Source organism: Gorilla gorilla, chromosome 12 (genome assembly GCF_029281585.2).
Source record: "Gorilla gorilla gorilla isolate KB3781 chromosome 12, NHGRI_mGorGor1-v2.1_pri, whole genome shotgun sequence".
Taxonomy (NCBI): domain Eukaryota; kingdom Metazoa; phylum Chordata; class Mammalia; order Primates; family Hominidae; genus Gorilla; species Gorilla gorilla.
In genome coordinates this window covers 84,758,866-84,781,594 of record NC_073236.2, presented here as the reverse complement: position 1 = coordinate 84,781,594, position 22,729 = coordinate 84,758,866, and the positions used below count along the sequence as shown (strand labels likewise).

The 22,729-nt window shown below is 36.3% G+C and overlaps 1 protein-coding gene across 3 annotated transcripts in view; it reads right to left on the bottom strand.

The window, feature by feature from the left end:
* RTN4 (reticulon 4) overlaps positions 1–22,729 on the bottom strand; it is a 78,410-nt gene that overhangs the window by 48,190 nt on the left and 7,491 nt on the right. The window contains exons 2-3 of one of the 3 annotated variants that reach the window (XM_055377905.2): positions 7,710–7,766; positions 4,632–7,031 (exon numbers count right to left, since the gene is read on the bottom strand). The exons of 1 other annotated variant lie outside the window; for it this stretch is intronic. In XM_055377905.2, coding sequence (XP_055233880.2) covers positions 4,632–7,031; positions 7,710–7,766 — 2,457 coding nt within the window. The remainder of the gene's footprint in view (positions 1–4,631; positions 7,032–7,709; positions 7,767–22,729) is intronic. One more of the 3 variants, XM_055377908.2, reaches the window with a different exon arrangement.

Sequence of the window (22,729 nt, the reverse complement as noted above, 5' to 3'; positions counted from 1 at the left end):
AAAAAATGCCAAGAACATTCATTGGGGAAATGCCAAGAACATTCATTGATACTACTGAGAAAAAAAATCAGTATTTACATTCCAATAGTAAGAATATAGTTTGTCACAAATTTCTTTGTAAATGGAGGGGGAGGAAGACCAGAATTCATTAGTTTCTTGACAAACTTTACTTCCCAAAATTAATAAAGCACCATCTGCATCACAATACCTTATTCATCTCTCTTGCAAAATCAATCTTTCTTCCCAAAACTAAAACTGATTTCTGCCTATAAAATGTCATTTTAAGAAAACAAGAACAGGAAAGTCCTGGAGGCTCACACCTGTAATCCCAGCACTTTGGGAGGCAGAGGCGGGAGGATCCTTGAACGCAGGAGTTTGAGACCAGCCTGGGCAACAAGGCAAGACCTCCTCTCTACAAAAATAATTAGCCAGGCATAGTGACATGAGCCTTTGGTCCCAGCTACTTGGGAGGCTGAGGACCACCTGACCCTGGGAGGTCGAGGCTGCAGTGAGCCATAATCTCACCACTGCACTTCAGCCTGGGCGACACAGCAAGAACCTGTCTCAAAAAAAGAGAAGAAGAACATATGAGATAATAAATGATCTGAGGAAATTAGTATTTTATTATTTAATAGTTTAAATGTTTAAATGCATACACATTAATAAGACCCAGAATTTTTTTAAAAACACACTTAAATATTTCATAATTAGAGATGGCATAAAACTTTTAAGTCATCTGAGAAGAGAGCTTCCCTTATGTTTTATCAGACCACTGCTGTATTTTGGTACATTTGACTTCAGTACACTTGAACCTCCCTTTCACGAAGATACATAGGTAAGTACCTATCCTCACTATAACATAGATCACAATGTTTAACTATGTCCTCAATAGTGTGCCTGTACCAGCTGGCTGTAAGCTGCATAAAGGGCAAAACTTTGTCTTAGTTTCATCTTTTTCCCTGCCCCCCCCGCCAAAAAAAATCTCATATAGTGCCTGATAGAAGCATGTTAAAGCAACTCTTACCTGCTTTTACACTTTTTTTTTTTTTGTCTTTTTTTTCTCCCTTTTTTGTGGAGAACGGAGTCTCGCTATATTGCCCAGGCAGGTCTCGAACTCCTGGGCTCAAGCTATCCTCCCACCTCTCCCTCCCTGAGAGCTGGGATTACAGGCGTGAGCCATTGTGACTGGCCACTACTTACCTGCTTTTAACAGATGCCTGTTATATAATCAAGTCAAGAAAATTATTAAGTTGCAAGGACTTGAGCTAATCCACCCTTCCTTTTATAGAAAAGGAAAATGACATCTAGAGAAACAAAGTGATTGTCAGTGGTATAGCCAAGACTAAAACCTCAGGTCACCTATATTGTTTTCATTATAGCAATACTGGGTTTCCTTCCCACAACTTTTGTAGAATATATATTTTGGGTGTATCTAAATAATTCTCTATTCCCTAGTAAGTTGCTATGATAACTAATATCAAAAAAGGTTAAGTCAAAAAGGCAGGAAATAACAATTTTCTCAGAGAAGGGAGATAAACATATTCTAAAAGAGAATGCCCAAGCATTGCTTACACTTTCTTCCACCATCCCCATTTAAGCTTTCAAAGGCAATGCCCCCTTTTCTTCCCTTACTTCTAAACTATTAGGCTATAGATTTCCCAGGTTTAACAAAAACAATCCAAGAAATAGGTGACTCCTGAAATACTGAAATTCCTAAGGGCCACCATCTACTAGAGGACTGCCAGCTTTAAGTTTTGGGAGGAAGCACTAGTGGGGAGGGGAGACTTCAAAGGTGTTGCTACACGGATTACTCCTTGCTCTTCACCCAGTCATCACCACGCTGCTCTGGGCTTCTGAGACCCTTCTTTCTACTGTTCCCTCCTAAACCATTTTACTGTGCTGTTTGAAACCCCCATTCCACTGTGAACCAGCTCCTCTAATCCTCAACATCTTTACTGAACACTCCTGCCTTTACCTCGCCTTCACTAAAACCTGGCTCTTCCTTGAAGATACTGGTTTCCCTGTGGAACTTGCTAAATGAAGCCTAAATCGTTCTCTCATATTCTACACACCTAAGGGAGGAGTGGGGAGGTCAGTACCCTCTGCTCACCAATGCTGCTTCCAGACTTTTATTTCAGAGACCTTGGGCAAAAGTCTTGGCTATTCCGCTATGTCATTCTCTGTCCTTCCTCATTTCTTCTACCTACCATCCTGCCAGTTACCTCACTGCCCTTTACCAAGGACTCTTACCCCAGTATTCCTCTCCACCCCTAGTCCTGCCATCACCCTGGGTGACTTCAATGTTAGGTAGAAGTGCAATACAGTATCATGGCCTCATAGTTTACTTGACCTCACCTCTAGCAATCTTAATCTGACTACACGGTAGGCCTTTGCCTGATGGCCTAACACTGGCCATTATAATCAACCTGAACTGCTATTCCTCTGAAATTCTAAATTCAGCATCCAACACACACACACACCCTGCTCTCCCGCACATGCATTCTTTCTCTCCCCTACTTTGACCACAATCTCCTATCATTCTGGCATGTATTTATTCCTACCACTATTGGTTCTTAAACCTAATCTGGGCCTTGAGTTCACTGACCATCTACTCTCCTCCTACCTCTCCTACCTTTTTCTATTCACATCCTTCAACTTAGATGTCACAGTCTATCACTTCAAATTACTCTCCTGCTATCACCCTCAACTTTCTTGACTTACTGTCCTTCCACAGGGCCCACCTGCCAAAACACATCCTTGAATCAATGCAATCATTTGCCTTCCCTGAACCCATACCTAGGTTGTTTGGCACAGTCAAAGAAAAGTCACCCTACCATTTAGACCACCTTTCAACCTTGATTAGGCTCCTAATACAATGCCTTTGGTTTCCCTAGTCAGAGGTATTGCAGATCTCTTCCACCCAAGCATGATCTACTTCATTCCCAGCAAATGAACTAACATACTGCTTTAAAGAATAAACATAAACCATCAAATAATTCCCTCAACTTTCAGTCACAAAACCCTAACAGTATCAATACCCCATACTTTCCTTTCCACTCATTACAATCAAAGCTCTATCGTTCCTTCTCTCTAACACTAATTCTTCCACCTGAACTAGGCAGCACATCCCCATCCCCTTCTGACTTTCTGCCAGCACCTGTAATCAGATTTTCCCCTTCCCACCTTAAAAAAAAAAAGTCCTACCTCCACTGCATACTCTCCTTCCTGCTTGCTAATATTTTAATTTTTCTCCAATAAAAAACTCAAGAGTAATCAACATTTAATAACCACTTACTCAAGTCTCATTCACTTCTCAATCCTAGCCATGCCCATGCACACCACACCATTTGCCACTGTCATGACAATATCTTCCCTCCTTTGTGACCAACTTGCAATCCTTAACTGACCTCTCCAGTATTTGATAATTTTGACCATTTCTTCCACCTTCAAGTAGTCCTCTTCTCTTGATTCTTCCTAATTGGTATCTGGGGCTTTAATTTCTATCTTTAAGCCCATGACAGACACATACAGCCAAGATCTCTCTCAAGAGCTTCATGTGTATAATATCCATAACTTACTGGATATCTTAGAGGTATGTACATCAATACCAACATATCCAAAACCAAATTTGTATCTTCCCTCTTAAACCTACTTTAATCTCTCATGTTCCCTATCTCAGTTTCTCATACTGCCACCCATACAAGTGCACATGCCAGAAATGAAATCCAGGGTTCCTGGGGTCATCTTTACCTCTTCCCCTCATCCTTTATGTCCCTATCCATCAAACACCAAGTCCTATGTCTCTGTGCTCATCCCACTGCCTGAATGTTCATAATCTGCTCTTTCTTAGATTACAGCAACTGGTCTACCACTGTTCCAATGGTGATGAGCTGGACCGTACTGCTGAAGCACCAGCACTTAAATATATAAGTATATTCAGTAAATTTATCATAATCACTATTATAGAGAAAACGCAGCTAAATCAGAATGCTAATAAAAAGCACATGTGCAAATCACCTTGTGCAAATCACCTTATGCAAATCAGGTATGTGGAAAATGGATAGTCAAAAAAAAAAAGGAGAATCGGTACTTTTCAAAAGAATTCATAATAGCATAATTCATTTTATACTTTTCAACAAAATGTCTACACTCAGTATGCCTAACTTTATACCTACCACTGGAAAAGTACTATATTATATAGAAATATTTAAAACATACTATAGAAATTTTCTTTAAAAATTAAATATGATAATTTCTGGGATAACAAAAACACATCTGAAAATATTTTAATATCTCTTGCTCTTCATGTTATCAAGAAACACAAGCGAAAAAAGAAAGAAAGAAAGAAAGAAATAGGTACTAAAGCCAATTCTTATAAACAAAAATATTTTCTATTAATAGTTCCATAGTGCAATATAAAAGTGTAACTGTGTGGAAAAGTTAAGGGTGAATGCTGAGTGCAAGAGAGTTAGAAAAAGCACTAAAACCTTTAACTGAAAAAGTGGAGAAGACTTCTTACCAATGTGACATATGAGACACTATAAACATAATATAAAACACAAAATGTAGTGGAATGTTCCCTAAATCCAAAAGTGGCATGAAAGCACAAAACTGCATATAGATTGGATTACCTGAAGTTTTACTCAGCTCTGCTGAAAATATAGCAGATGGTGATCTGTCCTCTTTTTCTGTATCGGAAGGAAGTTTTTTCTCAGCTTCTTTCACAAGAACTTTGGGTTTAACTATGCTCTCTATCTCTGCTTGGGTGGCCAAAGCAGAAACATCTGGAGGCAATAAGAGCACCTTTGATGTAGCAGACCCATTTTTGGAAAAGTCATCTGAGAAACTGACTTTCTCTTCAACTTTGGGTTGCACGTTCTTCAAAGAAAGGTCATGGGGCAACTCTGTGCAAGACAATGACCCAGCTCCATCCGGGGCATTAGCAATTTCACTTTTGTGGGATACTTCTAGGTCAGTATATTCCCTGGTTAATTTAGAAAATGAATCAGTTTTAGAACTGATCAATGTAGGGAACTCATCTATAATTTCAATTGGAGATGAATCTGAAAATGTTTCAGTTTCTCTTATCTGTGCTTCCTTAGAAATAAATAAGTCATCATTTGAATAAACTGCAGTACTGAGCTCCTCCATCTGCAAAGGAATTTTCTCCTTTTTGCTCAATGTTGAAACTTCATCAGGTAACAGGGTATCTTTTGTGTTATCTAAACTGAGCTTAAAAGATTCCAAATATGGCTTTCCTCCCTCAGGTGGCAAAGCACTGAGTTTTTCCTTATTTTCATGTTCTATCATTGACTCAAATGAAGTCTCAGTGAGACTTTCTTTCACAAGCATCACAGCTTCATCTTGTTTTTGTGGAACGTCAGGTATTGAATCATCACTAAATAAGTCAACTGGTTCAGAATCAGGTGAGGAATCTTCAACTAGCTCAGAATGATCAGGCACTGGCTGTTCAACTTTTGCCATTTCTGAATAATCAGAGAAATCCGGAGCTGGTTCAGCAGAAAGCTTTGTTTCTTTAATTAAATCACATGCAATAGATATATAAGGAGCTTCTGTTTCTTGAAGAGCTGTATTAATATTTTCAGGCTCTTTAATTTCTTCCTTTATTCCTGATACTTTTTTTAGTGATACACTCATGGCCTCTTCATATGGTGGGGGGTTTTCAGGCTCATGTTTTATGCTTTCATAATTAACTGAAGAAGCTTCTAATGGTGATGAGCTGGGCTGTATCACGGAAGCACCAGCACTAGGAACTGCAGAATTCAATGGTGCTTCCATAACAATGTCAGGCAAAACTGGTGAAGGAGTAGCTTCTGACTCTTCAAATGATGGGCAAAGCTGTGCTGCAGGATAGAGTGACTCTTGCATAACTTCTGATGTTTGAACCAAGTCCATTTTTGTTTCATAAGCAATCTTTGTACCAGTAACTTCATTCAATTCATTTTCACATGCTTCCTGTACTAAATCTGGAGTCAGGCCTTCAGGCATGTTTGCCACGACTTCCTCAGTCACCTTTGCTAAATTATCTGTTGTGACATAATCTGTTTCAGAATCCTGTGCTGCTACAAGAAAAGGGTTTGATGTTTTGGTGCTAGTATTCTTCTCTGTTACTATTTGGGCCTTCTTTTCTTCTATTTTTTTTTCATCGGTCTTATTTTCTGAAGTAGGATCTCCTAACAAAGGAAAAATGTTTGTTGCAATGCTCTCAGTTGCTGCTGGGTTAAAGGGAGCACATGTGATATATGCTCCTGAACGATCCTTTATACCTTCTGGCGTACTGGGGAAAGAAGTATCATCATTACTACTCTCACTATCTTTTTCGTGATTAGTTTGCTCAAGGCTATCTGCAAAACATTTTTTATCCACTTTACTTTCCAAGTTGCTCTCGATTTTACCTCCAGCAGCCAACATATCACTATCTTCCTTACTATCTTTCACTTCCCATACTCGCTCAAATGGTTTGAAGTCTGCATATTCCTCCCTCATAGGAGCTTCCACTGCAACTCTCTTTTCATTAAATCTGTCTTTTGCTTTTTCTGAAGACACAACTTCATCCTCTTTAACCAATTTAGTAAGAGCTGTAGGTAACTCTTGTTGATTATGAAGGATGTTATTACTAACTAAATTCTCTTCTTCATCTTTATTTTTCACGATTATTTCTTCCCTAGGATTTGCTACTATTACGGCAGATTCTGCTTTTGGAGAGACACTGAACGATGATCCCATTTCTGAGTATTCTAATTCTGAAAACTCTGTTAAATCTCTATCTACGAGTAGAGTTTTTGCCTTCTCTGAGACCTCTTTAGAAGCTTCACTGACATTTTCTTGAAGTGTTCCTTCAGTGGGTAATACTGTTGACAAATTACCAAGGTATTCATGTTCTTTGAAAGAAGCGGCTGAGAGAGGAGACAGAGAAGGAAGAGAAGCAGCAGTTTCAAGCAGGACAGATGGGAAATCCTCTTGACCAGCCGAAATAGTGTTACCTGGCTGCTCCTTCAAGTCCATATTTTCTGTGACCATGGACAGAAAGGAAAGTTAGAGAATGCCAGTGTTCTCAGAGTTAATGCAAGTTTTATGACAGATCCAAAATAGTGTTAGTAAAGACTTACTGTTTACTAAAATGATATGTTAATAGCAATTAATAAGTAACAATAGAGTAGACTTGAATCATTACTGAAAATATTAAGCTATTGTAAATATAACATATGCATGGCTACAGAGGCAATTACATGCTGTGCAAAGACAAATCAAGTCTGAGTAAACCTCAAATGTTATCAACTAAGATACTAATAGCTAGTTTTAGAGAAGAGAAGAATATCTGTGAAAAGAGTTTCGGTGACAGTATAGGAAAGAAGGGGCACTGGGTAAATGCCATAGACTGGTATTTATTTACAGGAAAGCCTTTCTGGCTATACTCAAACTGTATTTGGAGAAAGGGAATGGTAAATATGTAAATGAAATTCAAGGGTCCAAGAATTCCTTATGTACTTCCAAGTATTCATCAGATTTTGCTCATTTTTCCCTTGGGCATACCATATAAAATGCACATTTCAACTTTTCCAGTAGACAAAACATTCTTGGAACCATGCTAATTTTTAGTAAACCCAAACTACTCTGCATAGAGTTAACACACTAAAGAGTTAAAGTTAGAATACAGAGAGGATAAAAGGCTGGCAGAAAGAACTTGCCTGCAGAGGAGCGTATCACAGGCTCAGATGCAGCAGGAAGAGCAAAAAGGGTCTCATCTGAAAAACAAATAGAATATAACCTCAGCAGAAATAAAGACAGATTGAAAGGAGACTAAAGATAAGAGGAGCAAGCCAGGGTTCAGTTTGTAATAAGTTAACAAAAAACTTTACAGAGAAAGGGCCAAGATCAAAAGGAAGTCAGAAAAAGTAGTACCATTAATTCAGGTTAAATCATCATATGTATTATAAAGTTAATTAAATGTTATCCATAGAACCTATCATTTTTCAAGAGGCAATACAACCTGTTTATGTTAAAGAAACTTATGAATCAAAGTGGCTTTAAAATACTGTTCTACTTAACATATCACATCCCAAGCTTTCACTCAGGTTTTCACATAGGTAAATTGTCTTGTTCTATTCAGGCCAAAAACAAAAAGCTGAATTTGAATACAATTAACAACTACAAATGTTTAATCTTTTGTTACTGGCATATATTCAATTTAAAGAAACACTTTTAAAGAATTATGCATTTTCTCTTACATTCTAAGTTGTTACAGTCATTGTACATTGTTCTTTGAAGACATTAGTCCTGTGCCAATGTCCAAATGCCAGAGTCCAAAATACAAAAAAAAATAATTAACTGCCTTTAGGATGACACCATTATTGGTTTTGTTTAAAATTAACCTAAGTGAGGGCTACTTGTTATTTGTATACACAACTAGTAAGTGAGAGACTAAGGCAATTCAATTCCAGAGCCCATTTCCTTAATCACTGTATGTTACAGAACTGAATGCTTATATTTCCTACAAAACTCATGTTAAAGCCCCAACCCCTAAAGTGATAGTATCTGAAGATGGGGACTTTGGGAGGTGATTAGGGTTAAATGCAGTCAGGGTGGGGCCCTGGGCCAAGGGGATTAATGCCCTTACAAGAAGAGACACCAGAGAGCTAGCTGTCATGCTCCCTGTCTCCCCAGGCACACACAATAGGTCTTGTGTGCACACAGTGAGATGGTGGTCACCTATAAGCCAGGAGAAGAGGCCTCAAAAAGAAATCTACCTTGCCAGCACCTTGATCTTAGACTTACCAGCCTCCAGAATTGTGAGAAGTAAATTTCTGTTCAGCCACCCAGCCTATGGTATTTTGTTACGGCAGCCCAAGCTAACTAATACACTCTATATTGGTAATATTAACTTTGTACAATGTCATCTTGTACCTGCAGTTGGGAGATCCTAAGCTAAAGATCTTCCATGGTTTACACTAGAGAAAGGCCTCTACCATCAGACAATTTGAAACAGCCTGAGAGATGACTGGAAGGTGATATTCCTTTAACAGAGAGAACCTAATAAATTTAGACAATTTCATCTGGATGGACAAGCTAGACAAGGCTGATCAAAACAGATAAAAATCCAAGAAATGTAGCTAATATGAATACGGACTTGTCTTCCAAGCATATTACCCTTAATGAATTAGGAGAGCTAACTTCACAAGGTCTTATGTATTTTAGATAAATATATACTGGGCATGAAGTCATACTTAAAGGATTCCTAGATGAGGGTGATGACGGGAAATTTATGATGTGTGTTTAAAAGGGTTTCCTCCAACCTAGAGCACTAGGTAGGATGGGCTATCCAGTCAAAGGGGTAATATAATGGCTTATAAGATTTTTAAATAAAGTGCATATATATGTGTACACATTTTTAAAAGATTACTTGCTATGTGGATCTTAAATTACAGTTTCTCATTTGTAAAATGAAGGAAAGTTCCCTTCAGCTAAAATAATGAATTATTAGCTTGTATAAAACTGAAATTTGAGGGTCAAAGAGCAGAACCAAATAATTATGCAGGTGCTCCATCTAAATAACAATTAACCAATTCTTAACAAAATGGTTGCCTTTTTTATCTAGACAATATAGTCAAAAGCCACTAATTCAGAGGCTAGTCTATCTGGAAAGTGAACTAGAAACATATATTACTGTTAAAGTTAGTGGGAAAACAAACTACATCTAAATTTGTGCCATAATTTTAAAGTATTTTTTTAATGTACTGTACTCTTATTCCTACCTAGTGCAATAATATTTATAATAAAAACTATATTCCTGGAATTTTTCTAAGTAAAAAAGTTTTCAAATTGGTATTTCAAAGATTCATTATGTTTAAGAAAAAAAGAAAAATCTTCATTTTGTAAAATGGGATTCGATCCAGTTAACCATAAAACAAGTACTACATTTCTAAAAGCTCTTTAAAAAAATCCAGAATAGTTAACTATCTTCTGGGACTTCAAGAATACAGTTCAGACTCCTAATAAAGCAATCACAGATCATGATATTGAATTGCCTAAGTCCAAATCACAAATCCATCACTTACAACTGTAACTCTTAGCCTTTCTGTGCCTAATGAAACTTGTAAAATAAGGATAATAAGAGTACCTACCTCAAAATGTTGTGAAGGAGGGAGAGGGAAAGAAAAAAGAAGTAACAACTTGCCCTAAGTCACAGAACTAGGAGGCCAGAGGGTCAGAATTCAAAACATCTAATTCCCAAGTCTTTGTGCTTTATTATTATTATTATTTTTTGGCTAGGCTTCCTCAAAGCACGAGATGTGCTTCATCTTCTGAAGGATGTATTTATGTACAAGTGCAACTGGTGCAATCCTTCTTACTGTATCAGCCCCTCAAGTTAGTTCTCCTGAAACAAGGTAAATCGTCACCCAGTAAATACCTTGTAATTAGCAGAAATATTGCATTGATCAGTTGCTTCTATTTTACAATGTAACAACATTTATAGAAACATTAATGTGGGACAGGTACTGTGCTGAGCCGGCACATTTGTTTCAGTTGTTCATTCTGTTCTCAAAACTACCCTGTAAGGTAGGTACTACTGTTACCCCCATTTCACATACGAGAAAAGAGGCATTTAAATCATATCTAATTATAATACTACAAAAAACCTGCATTTTAAAACCATAGAACTTCTGCTTCTGGCTATGAGAGTAATTACAACAGACTAATTCTTCCAATATAAGCAACTAAAAATATGGGCAAAATACTAGAAGCAACTATCTTGAGACACTGGACAAGAGGCAGGACAGCAGTGTGAATCCTGAGAAAAGGGAAACCTGCAAGATGACTACGCTGCTTTCTGTCTGAAGGCACATTCTGGTCTACAGCACAGAGAGAAGCCTAAGAATACCGCACTCTTGGCTAAGCTGAGGAGGCTGAGGAGTTGTCTGGAATTTGTGGGACAGGGTAACATACAAAGTAAAGCCTCACAGAAAAGGAGCTCCAAAAATCTGGATAGGGGTTCCTCTTAAACCTCTGGGTGAATACTACGCTGCATGTGCACAGCACAAGACTCGGCAAGGCCTAGCCAAGAAACCTATGGTAGAGCTGCAAATTAACTGGATTATATCGAAGGTCAGAAAGTGCTGAAGACCTGATCTAAAAATTCTGACCAGTCAGAAAGGAAAGATCTCTCTAAACACCTCAAGCAGGACTACTCTAAGCCTAAAGGATACTCTAGACCAAGAGTCAGCAAACCATGGCTCATGAGCCCATATTGTATTGGAACACAGCCACGCCCATTCACTTCTGTGCTGTCTATAACTACTTTTGCACAATAAAAACAGAGACGAACAGTTTAGACAAAGGCTGTATGGCCCACAAGCCTAAAATATTTACTCTAACTGGCCCTGTAAGTCTGCAGACCCCTACCTCTAGACCCACCCTAACTTTAAAATCAAAACTTGAAAGGATCAAAATGATTTTCCAGCAAATTAACTGCCTGCCAGAACAAAGTTAAAACCACCAAATCCATGACATGCAGTATAAAATAAATTAATGGACATGCAAAGCAGCAAGAAAATATGACCATAAATAAGAAAGAATAGCAAATATAAACAAACAAATAACGTAGACGTTGGATTCGCACTTTTTTTTTTTTTTGAGGCGGAGTCTTGCTCTGTCACCCAGGCTGGAGTACAGCGGGGCTATCTTGGCTCACTGCAACCTCCACCTCCCAGGTTCAAGCAATTATCCCGCCTCAGCCTCTGAGTAGCTGGGATTACAGGTGTCTGCCATCACACCAAGCTAATTTTTGTATTTTTAGTAGAGACGGGGTTTCACTACGGTGGCCAAGCTGGTCTCAAACTCCTGACCTCAAGTGATCCGCCAGCCTCAGCTTCCCAAAGTGCTGGAATTACAAGTGTGAACTAACACACCTGGCCTGGATTAGCAAATATTAAAATGAAAATTAAAATAGCTATTAAGATATTAAGTACAGAAAAAGACATATAGAGTAGACAGGGAATCTTGGTGGAGAAATATAGACTAAAGGACCAAATGGAGATGCTAGAACTGTAAATTATATTAACTGAAAATAATCACTAGATGAGCTTAAAGGCAGATTAGACAATACAGAAAAAAAGATTTATTGATAAACAAACTTAAAAAACATCAACAGAAATTATCCAAACTGAAACACAACAAGGGAAAAGGGCAAGTGAAAAAAGGAACAGAGCCTCAGTGCTGAGAGACAATCAAGGAGTTAAAATACCTATAATTGCAGTCCCCTTAAAAAAAGCAACAGTGGCCAGGCATGGGAGCTCATGCCTGTAACCCCAACACTTTAGGAGGCCAAAGTGGGAGGACCACTTGAGGCCAGGAGTTGGGACACCAGTTTGGACAACACAGTGAGACCCTATCTCTACAAAAAACTTAAAAATTAGCCGGTGTAGTGGTGCACACGTGCAGTTCTAGCAACTCAGGAGGCTGAGATGGGAGGATCACTCAAGCCCAGGAGTTTGAGGCTGTAACAAGCCATGATCACGCCACTGCACTCCACCCTGGACAACACAGTTAAGACCCTGTCTCTTTAAAAAAGACTGAAGAAGTTAAAAAAAAGAAAAGAAAAAATGGCCTAAAATTGGACAGAAGTTGGCATTTTGAAAATACCAACCAACAGAGCCACAAAGCTCAATGTACTCCAAGCAGAATAAACACACCACCACAAAAAGGCACACCATAAGGGTCAAACTGAAAATCAAAGATAGAGACAACCCTAAAAACAGTCAGAGGAAAAAAGCAGGTAAACAACAATAAGAATGACCTCACCTCTCATTGATGTAATCCAAAAGGTAATGAACGCCTTTAAAGTTATGAAAAAACTGACCATCTAAAATTATATACAGATAATCCTCATTATTCATGGATTCCTTATTTGCTCATTTACCTGCTCACTAAATTTGTAGCCCCAAAATCCATACTTGCAGCACTTTCAGGACATGCAATGAGCAGAGCAGGCAAACCAGAGCGGGTCATCCAAAGTACAAGTTCCCAGCTGAGATGGAACAAGGTAACCCTACCGCCTTCTTGTTTCAGCTCTGCCACTGACTTCCCTGTTTCATATGGCCCTTAAGCACAGCACTGACATGCTATCGAGTGTTTTTAACCACAAGAAGGCTATGATGTGCCTTACAGAGAAAACATATGTTAGATAATCTTCCTTCAGGCATAAATTATAGTGTTCTTGGCCATGAGTTCAATGTTAATGAATCAATAATACATATTAAATAAGATGTCTTTATTTTTTAATTGATATATAACAGTTGTTTTATATTTTGGTAGTACATATGATATTTTGATACCTATATGCAATGTGTAATGATCAAGTCAGAGTAACTGGGTTATATATCACCTCAAACATTTTTCTTTTCTTTGTGTTAGAAACATTACAATTCTTCTAGCTATTCTGAAATACAGAATAAATCATTAACTATAATTTTTCTACTGTACTATCAAATACTAGAACTTATTCCTTCTATCCAACTGTATTTTTGTACCCCAGGTGGCTTTAAATAGAAAAACACATAAAACAAGGTAATATACTGATTGGTTAACAAAAATATTATGACAAGAGGCTTACAGGAGCCAAGTCTGTATTTCCCCTAAGAACAATGATTCAGTATTTGCTAATTCCCTGTTTTTGGTGGCTATACAGAACATAGTGACAGCTTAAAAAACAGAATTGGCTGTATTATTCAAAACATATTTTTTTAAATGACCAGGCATGGTGGCTCACACCTGTAATCTCAGGACTGTAGGAGGCTGGGGTAGGAGGATTGCTTGAGCCCTGGGGTACGAGACCAGCCCGGGCAACAAAGTGAGACCCCAACTCTCCAAAAAAATTAAAAAATTAGCCAGGCACAGTAGCGTGTGCCTATAGTCCCACCTACTTGGGAGGCTGAGGTGGGAGGATCACTTGAGCCCAGGAGTTTGAGGCTGCAGTGGGTTATGATCAGGCCACTGGACTCCAGCCTGGGCAACAGAGTAAGACCTTATCTCTAAACAAACAAACAAAATATATAGAAAAAGTAAAGATTAATAAAGGTATTTTCAGATAAAAGCTGAAAACAGAAGCTGAAAGAATTTGTCACTAAGACACCTACAATACAAGAAATGTTAAGTCAAGTTCTTCAGACTGAGAGAAAATGATATGAGATGTAAACTTTGATCTTCATGTAGGAATAAAGAATGGCAAAAATGGTAAATATATATGTAGATGTTGAATATACAGGTAGATGTTAATTATTCTCATTTCTTAGTTTCTTCAAAGAATAATTAACTTTCTGAAGCACAAATAATCACAAAATACAATAACTATAATACATTTAGAAGCAAAACTTATGACAATAAAAGCACAAAGGATGAAAATAGTATATGAAAGTATGTTTTATTACATGTGAAACATGTAAGGTGGTATAATATTCTTGCTATTTTATGATAAATTGAGAATGCATTCTGTAATCCCTAGAACAGCCTCTTAAAAAATAAAGAGGTACAGCTAAAACCCCAACAGAGGAGATAAATCTGAATATTATAAAATCCTTGATTAATCCAGAAGAAGAAACAAAAGAAGAAAATCAAAGAACCCAAAAAGCAGATGGGACAAAGAAAAAACAAAGACACATACCCACACACCATCAGTTAGGATACAGATGATTTAGGCCCCACTACCAATGAGCTAAACTGACTTTTATGGAACACTACAACCAACAATATAATACACGTTCTTCTCAAGTACATATGGAACATTCACCAAGATAAAACATTTCCTGGGCTACAAAACAATCTCAATCTAAAACAAGTGAAATCATGCAGTCTATGTTCTACAATGAATTAAATCATCTAAAATATCCTCAAATGTTTAAAAATTAAACTACAGAATTCTAAATAATCCATGAATCAAAGAAAATAGGGGGAAAATTAAAGAAATTCTGAATCAAATGATCATGAAAATGCGTGGGATGCAGCAAAGTAATGCTTAGAGAGAAATGTATAGCTTTTAAATGCTTTTAGAAAAAAGGCTTAAAATCGAAGTGTAAAGCTTCCACTTTAAAAGAGCAAGTTAAATCCAAACAAGTAAAAGAAAATAAGTAGTAAAGGGCAGAAACCAATGATAGAAAATAGATTTAAAAAAAAAATCAATGAAACAAAAAGTTGCTTCCCTGAAAAGATCAACAGAATTAATAATCAACTAAAATGATCAAGACAGACAGAGACTGAGAGACAGAGAGAGGAAGCAAGTATTGAAAATAAAAGAGGGACTGTTACTGTAGGTCCTAAAAACGTAAGAGAATATTATGCACACATTTATGACCATAAATTAGACAACTTAGATGAGTAGACAACTTCCTTGATGTCTACTTATCAAAATGAAAGACAAGTTTCTTTATACCCAGTCATCAAAATGAAATAGATGCATTCCTTGAAAGACACAAATCACCAAAACTGACACAAGCAGAAATCAAAAATCAGAATAGTCCTATGTGACTACACTTGTAACTTAAAACCCCCACGAAGAAAACTAATATAAAACATCTAATGAATAGTACCAACCTTACACAAACTCTTTGAGCATATAAAGGAAAAGCAAACACTTCCCATAAAATTTTTATAGATTTATGCATTAATACCAAAACCAGACAAGGATATAACACGAAAATTAAAATTAATTTATATAACAATATTCCTCATAACCACACATGCAAAAAATCTTCAATAAAATAGTAGCAGATTGAATCCAGCAACTCATAGAAAGTATAATCATCACCAAATGGGGTTTAATTCCAGGAAGGTGAGGTTGGTTTAACATTCAAAATCAAACAATAGGTCGCACGCAATGGCTCATGCCTGTAATCCCAGCACTTTGGGAGGCTGAGGTGGGCAGATCACTTTAGGCCAAGAGTTTGAGACCAGCCTGGCCAACATGGTAAGACCCTGTCTCTACTAAAAATACAAAAATCACCCAGGTGTGGTGGCGTGCACCTGTAGTCCCAGCTACTCGGGAGGCTGAGGCACAAGAAACGCTTGAAACCAGGAGGCAGAGATTGCAGTGAGCCAATATCGTGCCACTGCACTCCAGCCCAGGCAACAGAGCAAGACTGTCTCAAAAAAAAAAAAAAAAAATTTAAAAATTTAAAAAGTTTTCTTAAATCAAATAATGAAATTCACTATAGTAACAACAGCCCGAAAAGGAAAAACCATATGATCATCTCAACAAATGTCAAAAACTTATCCGACAAATTTCAACACCTGTTATCATAAAAACTATCAGCAAACTAGGAATAGAAGGAAGCTTTCTCAACCTAAGGGTCAGGATATCTAGGAAAAATATTCAGCTAACATCATACTTAAAGGTGAAAGACTAATGCATTCACTCAAGATTCTGTGTAAAACAAGCAATCTACCAGGCTTCTCATAAAGATCTGAAGAGAAAAGTAAAACTATCTTAACTTACAGACAACAGGACTGTATAGTTGGAAAATCCTAAGGATTCAAAATAAAATAACCCTACCAAAGCTAGTAGTGAATTTATAAGGATACAGGATAGATGCAAAGACAGTACACAAAACTTAACTCTATTTCCATACAGTAGCAACAAAGAGAAAATGAAAATATTTTCTAAATATCACTCACTGTAACAAAAAAACATAAAATATTTAGGCATAAATTTGACAAGAGATGCACAAAACTGCTATACTGAAACACACTGCTGAGAGAAATTACAGATGATCTAAACAACAGAGATATCACGTTCATGGGTTGAAAGATATAATATTGTTGAGTGTCAGGAAACAGTTCTCTATGAGTATATTGTGTTTTTACACATCTTCCCTTTGTTCCTATCTTTTAAAAACGTTTGTATTGTGAACAGCCTTGGAAAACAGGGACAGTTTCTTCTTCTTCAGCAACTAGCAGCCATGCTTATTATATGACACAAAAGATTTGTTTCCCTAAGCTTAAGATTTCTGTCTATAATACAACCTGCTACAGGTGCAGATCTCACTCAGCCATCTCAGTGTTGCTCCATGTGAAATGGACCTGAGGGAACTGGCACAAGAAAATGCTAATATTCTGGCTACTGTCACTGCTGTGAGTAATAAAGTCCTTTGCCTCTGACCCAGGCATCTTATATCCTCTGCCAGCATCCATGAAACTATGACAGGCTAACTTGTTACCTTTGAAGTAGTGTAAAATCTCAAATCCTAAGACGTCACTTATCCCCCCTACTAATCTCTAAATTCAATGCAATCCCAATCAAATTCATAACAGGCATTTTATAGAAATGAACAAGCTGATTCTGAAATTTATGCAGAAATACTAAGGGACCTAGAAGACACAAAACAATTTTGAAAAAAGATCAAACTTGCAGTCATACTACTTAATTTTACGACTTGCTATAAAACTACAATAATCAAGTATTGGCATAAGGATAGACAAATCAGTAGAACAAAATAGATATATATAAATAGACACACTTCATATGGTCAATTTCTCTTCCCAAAGGCACCAAAGCAATTCAATAGAAAGAGAAAAATATTTTCAAAAAACTCTGCTGGGAAAACTGGGTATTATATGTATGGAAAAGAAACAAATAAATCTGGATCTATGGTAACTCATACCATAGACAAAAACTACCTCAAAACGGATCAAGACAAACAAAAGCTAAAACTATCAAGCTTCTAGAAGAAACCAAAGTGTCTTCACAATCTTGGAAGGAGGCAAAGATGTCTTAGACATCACAAAGAAAGCACTAACCATGAAAGAAAAAGTAATTATGACTTCTCAAAATTAAAAATTTATACTCATCAAAAGAATCAATAAAATTAATAGGCAAGCTACAGACTAGGAGAATATATTCACAACACATGTATCAGACCAAAGATTTGTATTCATAATATATAGAGAGAACTCTTACAAATATGTAGGAAAAAAAAAGGCATACAACACAATTTAAGAATGGGCAAATTACTTGAACAGACACTTCACCAAAGAAAACATACACACAAAGGACATGTAAAAGTCCTCTAATTCATTAGTCCCTAGGGAAATCTAGATTAAGACCACAATGAGGAACCACTACATAACCACTAAAATGGTTAGAATTTAAAAAACTGACAATATCAAATGTTGGTGAAAATGTAAAGCCACTAGAATTCTCACACATTGCTGGTGGAAGTGGTTGGGGGAACAGTTAAGCAACTTCTTATAAAGTTAAATATATAGTTACCCCATGACTCAGCAATTCTACTCTCAAGTATTTACCTAAGAGAAATGAAAATATATGCATACAAAAATGTCTATGTAAGAATGTTCACAGCATTTTGTTCATAGTAGCCAAAAACTATAATCCAAACATCCAACGAGTGAATACATAATTAAACTGTGCTATATTCTTAGCATGGAATACCACTCAGCAGTTAAAAGGAACAAATTACTGATACCTGCAGCATCATTAGTAAGTCTTAAAAGCATCATGCTGAATGCAAGTAGCCAAGCACAAAATGTATGATTCCATTCATATGACTGATGCTTTAAAATACGTAAAACTAATCTATGATGAAAGAAATCAAAACAGTAGTTGTTTGGGATTGGTGTTGCGGGTAGGAACCAGAGCAAAGAATTGAAGGACTGACTGCTAAGGACCCAAGAGATCTTTCTAGGATGACAGAAATGTTCTATATCTTGTCAGAGGTGTGGATAAACTAATGTACGCATTTGTCAAAATGTAAAACTGTTGTAACTTAAAATTTATGCATTTTACTGCATGTAAATTATATCTTAATAAAAACATTAAGGTGAAAAAGGTGTATGGGCATTCTTCAACAAATAAATTGCAGAGAGAGACCACAAATAAGGGAGAACTCATTGATAGATTAAAAGACTAATAAATCAAATTGATCTACTGTAATATGTGGACCTTACTCGAATTCTGATTCTAACTGTAAAAATAGAAAGAAAGACCATTTATGACATTCAGTAAATAACAGTCAATGTGAGGCCAGGCGCGCTCGCTCACACCAGCACTTTGGGGGGCCGAGGCAGGTGAATCACCTGAGGTCAGGAATTCGAGACCAGCCTGCCCAATATGGTGAAACCCCATCTCTACTAAAAATACAAAAATTAGCCAGGTGTAGTGTTGGGTGCCTGTAATCACAGCTACTCGGAGACTGAGGCAGGAGAATCACTTGAACCCAGGAGGTGGAGGTTGCAGTGAGCCAAACTTACACCACTGCACTCCAGCCTGGGTGACAAGAGTGAAACTCCATCTCTAAATAAATAAATGCAAATGTGAACATTAGCTGGATGCTTGATACTAATTCTACTGTATTGAAGACATTTTAACCATAGTTTTACCCTCAACTCTTTTAGTATTCCATTAAAATATATACATGTTTGAGTCTATCAATCTTAAACTTAACCATATCCCCTGCAACATATTTCATTAACAAAATTTTAATAAGGGAACAAGAGTAAGTTTGGTTGATGAGAGAGTGTAAATGAGAAGGTATGTTGTAGGTGGCAGTTTCTCAGTCCTTGTTCAAAAGTGATGTCTTATAGCCCTAATCCTTATGGCAGATCTCTGTGCAGTACAGATGGCCTATAAAATATAATGAAATACTAACTTGATCTTCCATATTCTGATTTTCAATAATTCACCTATGCAAGCAAAAGCATCTAACAAAGTTTTTATCAAGTTATTTTATATAAAATTTGGTTTTTATACAAAATTAAAATATCAGAATTTGATAAAATAAAACTTTCCATAATTTAACAATGATGTTGATGAATTGAGACTGAAGTTCTAGACTATGAAAGGGATTTATATCACAGATACAAGCATCTTTGGTAACCTCTTCAGAAGAGAATAAATAAAAGTAAATTCCCTTATTTTCTGAGATCAAAACCTCTAGTAGCTTAAAAAAAAAAAAGTTGTAACACTTTTAGGTCACCTCCATCTACGGTTGTCAGGGCACTGAGATAAATGAACTCAATAATGGCACCTTCCAATTAGGCGAGTTTATAAATCAACCTACAAAGTTGGGGAGAAAGAACACGTAGGCAGACCTGGAATCCTTAAGTAGGCTTCTCTCTTTCCACAAAAGCAGTTCAGAGATCTGTAAATATGTCCTGTAAGGCCAATCACAAAACTCCTCCGGTTTTAAGAGCAGAAAAATTCTTTACAACTAAGGGCCTGTATTTTTTCCTTCATCTGCTACCTATACCTCTCATAAGTACAACCTCTATTCATCTTTCTTGTCCTCTTACTCAGCCCTAGGCCTAGTTAAAAAAACAAAAAGGAATATATTAACTTTTTTCTTAATATTGAACTTCCAAGAGACCACCAATATAAGCAGCAACTCCAAACTCTTGAACAACAAAACTTTATAAACTTTCTGTATCTGTGGTAACAATTCCATCAATGAGAAAAACAAGCTATTAAAGAAATAATTATTTTTGAAAAGTAGAGGGCCACCTATGTAAAGAGACTGCTTTAAAAAAAAAAAATCCAGTATTTGGCAGCTACAGCTCCTACTACAAGAGTACAGAGAATATTTCTTTCTTTCTCAACACAATTTTTTTTTTTTTTTGGAAATGAAAAAGCAGGAAGACTTAGCTTTTTTCTCAGTCAATTATCAATTGAAAAGAGAGAGCCAAATACCTGTATAATTCAGTATGTTACAAGGAGGCTAGAATATTTATTTTTAAAAGTCTCTAGTTCACCTAATTATATGCTAAATTTTTTTAAATACATGTTAATAAAAACCATGTGTTTATGGAAAAATACACAATATCAACACCGAACGTATTTCAATTCTCCCCAAAATTAATCCATAAATGTAATGCAACCTACTAAAACTCCAACAGAGGGAGAGGGGACAAGATAAAAAAAATTTTAAGATGAAGTAGAAAATTATACACACATAAGATAGCCAAGAAAAATATTTATGGAAAAGCCTTTTAGCTAGTATTTAAAAATTATAGCACAACAGTCTGATACTTCTGTGTGAACTGACAGATAAATGGAAAAGCAGAGGAAATATTTCACCCATACTACAAGAATATGACAAAAATGGTACTTCAAAGTGGTTAAGAAGGACAATTCAAAATAAAAGGTATTGGAACAAATGGGAAATAATCTTGAAATATAAAATTATTTCACTACTTCACTCTCTAGAACAAAACAAACTGCAAATAAATCAAATAATTAAATGTTAAAATGAAATCATAAAAAGTATAAAAGTACTTACTAGGAGTAAACATGGGGGAAAATTTTTACGATCCTCAAGATGGATTTTCTAAGGATTACATAAAACTCAATGACTTTTTTCACTTTTATGACTCAAAGTCATAAAAGAAAATGATAAATCTGACTACATAAAAATTTCTAAACAGAAAAACATACCATATGGTCAAAATACAAATAACAAATCAATAAAAAGTTTTGAAGACATATGACAAAAGGCTAGTTTCCTTACAATGCAGATTAAGTGAATCTACATATATGAGACCAAAAACCCAAAAGAATAGGCAAAAGCTGTGATCAGAAAAAATCTGACACCTAAGCCTATGAAAAATGACTCAAATTTAAAAGAACAATTTGCTAAACAATGTATTAGTTCACTAATATACTGTGTTGGTAAAGACATAAGGGAAAAGGTACCTTAACAGGTTGGTGGGAATAAAGGTTGGAACCATTCTTTGAATGACACTTTGGCATTAGCTACCAACATTTTAAATGCAAATATCCTTTGAAGCAGTAATTCTACTTGCACAGATTTATCCTACAACCTATATAATGGCATGTATTCCCAAAGAAGTGTATACAAGAGTGTTCACAGAAATAGTATTTGTAAGAGAAAAAACTAAGTATCAACCTAAATAACCATCAATAAGGGACTGATTAAATAAAATATGGTACATCCCCAGAGTCCTCTGCATCTATTTTTGTGGAAAATAAAGTGAAAAGGATATACATGTATAAATAAGTATTTATCCACAGATTATCTCTAAACAGATACTCAAGAAACTACTAACAGAGGGTGGATCTACAGAAGACAATTTGTGGAAATCTGGGTAACAGGTAGAAAGAGTTACTTTTCTGTGTATTCTTGTAGTACTGTTTGGAATTGTTACCTTGTATATATAAATAAATAAATGCTTTCATAAGATTTGGGATTTTTATTGAGAGAAGATATTATAGTAATTCTAGAACTATACAGAATATGAAGATCAGCATCTTACTCATTCAACAAACTGAGTGCCTATCACATCTAAGGCACTGCAATGCAGACACAATGCATATAGTCCTTTTCCTCAAAGAAAAAGGTCACAGCACCTTTCCTCAAGGAGTACACTGTCTGGTGGAGGAAAAAAATCAGTAACCATACCATTACCTTATATAGAATGATATATACTATGAAGAGGTAAGAACAGAATATTATGGAAACACGTGATGAAAGCAACTTAAAAATCAATGATCATCATTCCAAGAAACATAAATATCAATAGCTTAAATATGAAATTATCAACTCCTCCTTTGGGGTTAAAAAGGATGATGATGGCATTAGTCTGAGAAAATCTTAGCATCAGTAAAGCTGGGTCTCATCATTTTGCATACCTATGTCCTGCACTAGCTATCCACAAAGGTCACATTCATTCAAACACTACTGAGAACTAT